The 8580-nt window shown below is 41.7% G+C and overlaps 2 protein-coding genes across 2 annotated transcripts; both read right to left on the minus strand.

Annotated features, from left to right (window-relative positions):
- Nucleotides 1–233: 233 nt before the first annotated feature.
- Nucleotides 234–4204, minus strand: LOC115926444 (ankyrin repeat domain-containing protein 50-like). The gene is made up of 5 exons (XM_030991160.1): nt 3321–4204; nt 2232–3011; nt 1022–1427; nt 683–979; nt 234–374 (listed from the first exon to the last, which is right to left on the minus strand). Exons 1-5 carry the CDS (start codon nt 4202–4204, stop codon nt 234–236), a joined length of 2508 nt encoding a protein of 835 aa, XP_030847020.1.
- A 392-nt stretch (nt 4205–4596) lies between these two features.
- LOC105436486 (ankyrin repeat domain-containing protein 50-like) lies at nt 4597–5767 on the minus strand. The gene is made up of 3 exons (XM_030991170.1): nt 4870–5767; nt 4712–4812; nt 4597–4626 (listed from the first exon to the last, which is right to left on the minus strand). The coding sequence occupies exons 1-3, from the start codon at nt 5765–5767 to the stop codon at nt 4597–4599; spliced, it is 1029 nt and encodes a 342-aa protein (XP_030847030.1).
- Nucleotides 5768–8580: the final 2813 nt, after the last annotated feature.

Consider the following 8580-nt stretch of genomic DNA (forward strand, 5'->3'; position numbering starts at 1 on the left):
CTTTGTGATGTTTGTCCGTTATTCATAACGGAGATCAGATTTGAAACTGTTACTGTCAAATTTTTTTTTTTTATCAAACAAGATCACAAAGTCCTTCGAGAAATCCAAGGGCAAAATCTATAATATACTAAGACGGGTTCAAGAATGTAGCCTATGGCAAACCTTTATTCAAGTCACGTGTTTATGATTTAATTTTTTCCATCACGCCCGGCTGTGCTATTCTTGTGCGGAAGCTATGCAAGCTCTGTGGAGTAGTCTTGATCTACGCATATCTCGTTTTGTTCAAAGTTCAGACGCGATGTAATGCACGTAAGTGACGTGATGGTTGCAACGTACCATGTGGTACATACCTTTGCCGGGTACCCATATAACACCTTGGTGGAGAATGCAAATTAAGATTTATGTCTTGCCAGAGATATATCGGTGCCGCAAAACGTGAATTCTGCGATCCACAGTCCGGTGACGTATCCACGAGACCACCACATCTCAACAGTTTGTGCACAAAGAAGAAGGCAACTTTAATATAGGATAAGCTTTTCTTCGGTTTATCGGTACGTCTTCAATTCAATATAAATCTAAAAGCGAATTAAAGAAGATTCGACGAAGAGAGGGAAATAAAATGAACGGAAGGGAAAGGAATTTATATGAAAATACGGGATCTATGGTAAAAGGGAGATCTTACCAGTCCTTCGGGTGTACAGCACAATTTCCGCCTTGTCTGGCTTGCTGAAAATAGCACTATGTGAGACCGTAACTTCCACCGGGTTTTAAACTGAAGACCAGGAGGGGAAAGCTTAAGCCCAACTGAGATGACAACTTCGTCTTTTTCCAGGTTTAAGTCAGGTGGAATACTTGGCAATGCTTCTGCTGTGATATATGTGGCTTTGTCCAGATCTTCGGGTGAAAGTAGAACCTTGATGCCATACTCGTCGAGACTTATAATCATTGTCTTTTCTTTGATGCTCTTTCTCGAGGAGATAGAGCTGTCTCGTGGACGGGTAAGATATGGATCGTATGGTCGCGAGGATTGGGGCATATAGCTAGGGAAAGCAGCACCACCAAAAGTACTGCGAAGGTAGTCATAGTGGTCCTCTTCAAACCCAATGAATGGCTCAACGATCTTTGTTGCTTCTTTATTCAAAAGATAGTCATGTATACCTAGATGGTTAAGAGCAAGGTGTGACAGTGTCCCGACGTCTTTGTCACATTTATCAAGCTGTGCCCCTTTACTAGTAAGGTATTTGACAATATCAAGATGACCCCTGAATGATGCAATGTGAAGAGCTGTAAACCCATCTTTATCACCCTTTTCAATGCCCGCTCCTTTGTCCACGATATACTCGACGACTTCAAGATGGCCTTCTTGAGAGGCACAAGACAAGGGTGTCCTGTCGTTTTTGTCACATCTATCAAGCTGTGCCCCTTTACTAGTAAGGTATTTGACAATATCAAGATGACCCTTCAATGATGCTATGTGAAGAGCCGTTAACCCATCTTTATCACCAATATCAATGCATGCTCCTTTGTCCACAATATACTCGACGACTTCAAGATGGCCTTTTTGAGAAGCACAATACAAGGGTGTCTTGTCGGTTTTGTCACGTTTGTCAAGCTGTGCCCCTCTCCTAACAAGATGATGAACTATTTCAACGTGTCCATTGGACGATGCAAGGTGGAGTGCTGTTAACCCGTCTCGATTACAGTTATCAACACTTGCTCCTACGTTTAGTAAGACCTCGACAATACCCAGATGGCCTCTTTTTGTTGCAATACACAAGGGTGTCATCCCGCTCCTGAGTGCTTTGTCAACCTCTACCCCTTCGTTAACGAGAACTTTGACAATGTCAAGGTGTCCCCCAAATGAAGCCAAACTAAGTGCGGTCCAACCATCGTCAGTGCTCCTATCCAGCTCTGCTCCTTGACTGGTTAGAAATTTCAGCCCATCAATACTACCAGTTTGTGATGCATTATGTAGTGCTGTACATCCAGCTTTACCACACGTGTTAATATTGGCTCCTTCCGTCAAAAGGTACTCTGCAATGTCAAGATGACCACCGTCTAAAGCCAGGAGTAGAGGTGTCCAGTAATCATTAGCTATTCTCTCCAGCGCTGCCCCTTTCCTAACAAGGGATTTGACAATATCAAGATGACCCTTCAATGATGCTCTGTGAAGAGCTGTAAACCCATCTTCACCACCAATATCAATGCCTGCTCCTTTGTTCACGATATACTCGACGACTTCAAGATGGCCTTCTTGAGAAGCCCAAAACAAGCGTGTCCTGTCGTGTTTGTCACATTTGTCAAGCTGTGCTCCTTTCCTAACAAGATATTCGACGATGTCAAGATGACCCTCCAATGATGCTCTGTGAAGAGCTGTTAACCCATCTTTATCACCAATATCAATGCATGCTCCTTTGTCCACAATATACTCGACCACTTTAAGATGGCCTTTTCGAGAAGCACAATACAAGGGTGTCTTATCGGTTTTGTCACGTTTGTCAAGCTGTGCCCCTTTCCTAACAAGATGATGAACTATTTCAACGTGTCCATTGGACGAGGCGATGTGGAGTGCTGTTAACCCGTCTTGATTACAGTTATCAATTTTTGCTCCTACGTTCAGTAAGACCTCGACAATACCCAGATGGCCGCTTTTTGTTGCAATACACAAGGGTGTCATCCCGCTCCTGAGTGCTTTTTCAACCTCTACCCCTTCGTTAACGAGAACTTTGACAATGTCAAGGTGTCCCCCAAGTGAAGCCAAACTAAGTGCGGTCCAACCATCGTCAGTGCTCCTATCCAGCTCTGCTCCTTGACTAGTTAGAAATTTCAGCCCATCAATATTACCAGTTTGTGATGCATTATGTAGTGCTGTACATCCAACTTTACCACACGTGTTAATATTGGCTCCTTCCGTCAAAAGGTACTCTACAATGTCAAGATGACCACCGTCTAAAGCCAGGAGTAGAGGTGTCCAGTAATCATTAGCTATTCTCTCCAGCGCTGCCCCTTTCCTAACAAGGGATTTGACAATATCAAGATGACCCTTCAATGATGCTCTGTGAAGAGCTGTAAACCCATCTTCACCACCAATATCAATGCCTGCTCCTTTGTTCACGATATACTCGACGACTTCAAGATGGCCTTCTTGAGAAGCATAAGACAAGGGTGTCTTGTCGTTTTTGTCACATCTGTCAAGCTGTGCCCCTTTACTAACGAGGTATTTGACAATATCAAGATGACCCCTGAATGATGCAATGTGCAGAGCTGTCAACCCATCTTTATCACAAAATGCAATGCCTGCTCCTTTGTTCACGATATACTCGACGACTTCAAGATGGCCTTCTTGAGAAGCCCAAAACAAGCGTGTCCTGTCGTGTTTGTCACATTTGTCAAGCTGTGCTCCTTTCCTAACAAGATATTCGACGATGTCAAGATGACCCTTCAATGATGCTCTGTGAAGGGCTGTTAACCCATCTTTATCACCAATATCAATGCATGCTCCTTTGTCCACAATATACTCGACCACTTTAAGATGGCCTTTTTGAGAAGCACAATACAAGGGTGTCTTGTCGGTTTTCTCACGTTTGTCAAGCTGTGCCCCTCTCCTAACAAGATGATGAACTATTTCAACGTGTCCATTGGACGATGCAATGTGGAGTGCTGTTAACCCGTCTTGATTACAGTTATCAATTTTTGCTCCTACGTTCAGTAAGACCTCGACAATACCCAGATGGCCTCCTCCTGTTGCAAGACACAAGGGTGTCATCCCGCTCCTGAGTGCTTTGTCAACCTCTACCCCTTCGTTAACGAGAACTTTGACAATGTCAAGGTGTCCCCCAAATGAAGCCAAACTAAGTGCGGTCCAACCATCGTCAGTGCTCCTATCCAGCTCTGCTCCTTGACTGGTTAGAAATTTCACCCCATCAATATTACCAGTTTGTGATGCATTGTGTAGTGCTGTACATCCAGCTTTACCACACGTGTTAATATTGGCTCCTTCCGTCAAAAGGTACTCTGCAATGTCAAGATGGCCACCGTCTAAAGCCAGGAGTAGAGGTGTCCAGTAATCATTAGCTATTCTCTCCAGCTCTGCCCCTTTCCTAACAAGGGATTTGACAATATCAAGATGACCCTCCAATGATGCTCTGTGAAGAGCTGTAAACCCATCTTCACCACCAATATCAATGCCTGCTCCTTTGTTCATGATATACTCGACGACTTCAAGATGGCCTTTTTGAGAAGCCCAAAACAAGGGTGTCCTGTCGTTTTTGTCACATTTGTCAAGCTGTGCTCCTTTCCTAACAAGATATTCGACGATGTCAAGATGACCCGCTAATGATGCTAGGTGAAGAGCCGTTAACCCATCTTCATCACCAATTTCAATGCCTGCGCCTTTGTTCACGATATACTTGACGACTTCAAGATGACCTTCTTGAGAAGCACAACACAAGGGTGTCCTGTAGGTTTTGTTACATTTGTCAAGCTGCGCCCCTTTCCTTACAAGGTATTCGACAATGTCAAGATGACCCTGGAATGATGCTCTGTGAAGATTTGTAAACCCATCTTTATCACCAATATCAAAGCATGCTCCACTGTTCACGACATACTCGACGACTTCAAGATGGCCTTCTTGAGAAGCATAAGACAAGGGTGTCCTGTCATTTTTGTCACATTTGTTAAGCTGTGCCCCTTTACTAGTAAGGTATTTGACAATATCAAGATGACCCTTCATTGATGCTCTATGGAGAGTTGTTAACCCATCTTCATCACCAAATTCAATGTCTGCTCCTTTGTTCACGATATACTCGACGACTTCAAGATGGCCTTCTTGAGAAGCATAAGACAAGGGTGTCCTGTCATGTTTGTCACATTTGTCAAGATGTGCTCCTTTCCTAACAAGATATTCGACGATATCAAGATGACCCGCTAATGATGCTATGTGAAGAGCCGTTAGCCCATCTTTATCACCAATTTCAATGCCTGCTCCTTTGTTCACGATATACTCGACGACTTCAAGATGACCTTCTTGAGAAGCACAAGACAAGGGTGTCCTGTCGGTACCGTCACATTTGTCAAGCTGTGCCCCTTCGTTAACGAGAACTTTGACAATGTCAAGGCGTCCCCCAAATGAAGCCAAACTAAGTGCGGTCCAACCATCGCCAGTACTCCTATCCAGCTCTGCTCCTTGACTGGTTAGATATTTCACCCCATCAATATTACCAGTTTTTGAAGCAATATGTAGAGCTGTATATCCACCTTTAACACATGTGTTAATGCTTGCTCCTTCTGTCAACAGGTACTCTGCAATGTCAAGATGGCCACCGTCTAAAGCAATGAGTAGAGGTGTCCAGTAATCAATAGCAAGTCTCTCCAGGTCTGCCCCTTTACTAACAAGGTATTTGACAATATCAAGATGACCCTCCAATGATGCTATGTGAAGAGCTGTAAACCCATCTGTGTCACCAACATCAATATCTGCTCCTTCGTTCACCAACAGCTCTACCGCACGAATATGGCCCTTTTTTGAGCATAAATGAACCGATGTCTGTAGTTTAGCATCGACCGCATTCACCTTTGCTCCATGATTGGTAAGGCATTTAACCGTTTGCAAATGTCCGTTTTCCGAAGCAATGTGGAGGGCCGTCTTGCCAGATACATCCGAGCAGTTTACATCAACTCCTCCCGAACCCTCTGATCTGTCCTCCGAGTCAATTAATGATTGTATCTTCAGGAAGTCTCCTTTTGCTGCTGCTGAAAACAGCGCCATGTTAACCGCAATTCACACCCACAACGTTTTTCTGATAATGATATTTCCGTGCTCTCAAAACACAATGTTGCTTGTTGACACTGAACTACTGTGTATATAAGGCCGTACCCTTTAGTAGCGATGACATTTGGTCTATTCTGAAGAAGCAATCAAGCGTGATTATGTGAAAGCATTCTATAAATTGGACTTTGCATTCATATCCATATTCGGCTTCACAAGTCTGACTACGTTACTGTATAATGTATTGCAACAATACAGCACTATAATAGCCTTGCCATTTCTCTGTATTTTGGGGGCCTAAAATATACCTGGTTTCAGATTTGCGCGGAATAAAAAGTACATGGCGGGAAAATATCTCATTGAGGCCTCGTTCATAACCAGTGCTGTAGCTATAAGGTGACGTAACCCCCCCCCCCCCCCTCCCCACCTCCCTCCAAAGGAGCTTGCTTTGATATGTGATAAAGATGGGTTAAAAGAAAATCATATTTCTAGAAAGTTAATTTTCTGCCCTTTTATATGACGCCTCAATTAGGAAAAATGAACCAGGAATAACAAAGTTCTGTTTGTTTAAAGTAATGATTGCATTTTCATAATTTGATTAAACGAATTCGTTTTCACTGGCTGCCTGCCGTACCAACGAACAGAGTTGACAAAAGTTAACTCCGTTTCGTTAAAGATCATAATGGTGTCTTTCGTCTTCTTTTTCTCTTTCTACTTTTCCGTATGTTACTCTTTGCTTGTATCCTTCTATCATTTCCTCTTTCTATCTTCATTTTTTTAATTCTTTGTCTTCCCTTCTATCTTCTGTTCTTTCTATCTTTCCTTTTATTGTTTTATGTTTTTATCCTTCTATCTTATTTTCCTATCTCTCATTATGTTATTCTTTGTTTTTATATTTCTATCGTTTCCTCTTTCTATCTACAGCATTACATAAGGAAAGGTAGCTATATCATTTGGCGGCCTCCAGATAATTCTGTCTTCCATATGCTATGTTGCTTTACTTCTATCGTCTTATCTTTATAATGCATGAATGCAAAGTAGGTATTGCCTGGGAAATCAGGCTACACATGAAGAGAAAATATAAACAAATATTCATTTTCACCATTAAAGTTCTTGTAATATTTTAAAACAGGCTGAGGTATGATTCAAAGCACTAGCTGACATTAAAAGGCGGACGTGGTTTATTTTAAAACGCTCAAGAAATGCCTGAAATACAGGCGCGGGTCCAGGGGGCCGAGCGTGCATTGCCCCCCCCCCCCCCCAACCACCCCCGCCAACAAATGAGAGAGAGATTTATTTATTTTTTTATTTTTTTATTATAGTTTTATTTTAACAGGGTGGTCTCATTCAAGTTCATTTCTGAGCCTGCTCTCCCAGAGAGCCCTGTATTCACATAAAAAAAACATGTACAATAATAACATGAATTCAAAACATACATACAAAGGTAAAATATACATGGTGTGTACAATAATTAAACATGGGTAACGAAAAACACGCATTAACAATAAATTATAAGGAAAAAAATTACAACTATCAAATTGAAAAAACTAGATGAATGAAATGTAATAAATAAAGGTCAAATTAACGTGAAAATATGTTTACAAGGGAAACTGAAAGGTTTTGACATTCTTTTTAAAACTTTGCAGCGACTTACAATTTTTAATATGATAGGGTAATTTATTGTATATTTTAGCTCCTGAAACCGCTAAGGTTTTCGTTTTAAAATTTGTTTTACACTTTGGAATGAATAATGGACTGTTTAAAGCATAACGAGTAGAATATAATATCGGTCTTTTACTTATACATGGATTAAGATATGGTGGTGATAGGTCGTTTATGATTTTAAAAATCAAGATGCATTTCTGATATTTAATTCTTTCCTCTAATGACCGCCATTTCAATTTACTCATTAAAACATTTTGGGGTGTAAAATATTCGGCACGAAGAACTAATCGTGCATATCTATTTTGTAATTTTTGCAACTTTGTTAGATTTTGTTTCGAAGTATTTCCCCATACTGAATTACAGTAGTTTAAATGCGGTAGGATAAGAGAATAGTATAATGTAATAAGATTCTTACGGGAAATATAATTGCGTATACGTCTAATGCAGGCAATCGTACCCGATCAGGCGCGTACACAGGGGGGGTGTTTGGGGGGGTTAAACCCCCCCCTTTGGTAATTTTTTGTGTGTAAACCCCCCCCCCCCTAAATTTCTCTAAACCCCCCCCCCCCCTTTTGGATTTTTTTTTTTTTTTTTTTTTTTTTTTTTATTTAAAAAAAAAAAAAAAATTCCCATGGTTGACCTAAAAAGCTGACCTTACCCCCCCCCCCCCAACGGAGCAAAATGTCAAATTTTCAAATATCGAGACCACAAAAAAAAAAAATGTGTCCTCTTACCCCCCCCCCCCCCCCCCCCCCCCCCCCCCCCCCCCCCCCCCCCCCCCCCCCCCAGCGGTCGGCTGAGTCGTTGCGATTTTTTTGGCACCAAAAAAAAAAAAAAAAAGTGACCTCTTACCCCCCCCCCCCCCCGCTTATTCAGCGGCTGGCTGAGTCGTTGCGAAATTTTCGGCCCGATATATAAATGTTAAACCCCCCCCCCCCCCTTGAAAAAATCCTGCGTACGCGCCTGTACCCGATACTTTCTTAACAACTTCTTTTACATGTAACGACCATGTTAAGCTTTTGTCTAGTGTTACACCTAGATATTTCATACTTTCGATTATTTTGAATTTTTCTTTTGGAACCAAATAGTATTGTTTTGGTTTTATTTGCATTTAAAAACAGTCCATTGTATTTTAGCCATTTCAAGAT

This window comes from Strongylocentrotus purpuratus, unplaced genomic scaffold (assembly GCF_000002235.5).
Source record: "Strongylocentrotus purpuratus isolate Spur 01 unplaced genomic scaffold, Spur_5.0 spur5_contig_845, whole genome shotgun sequence".
NCBI lineage: Eukaryota > Metazoa > Echinodermata > Echinoidea > Camarodonta > Strongylocentrotidae > Strongylocentrotus > Strongylocentrotus purpuratus.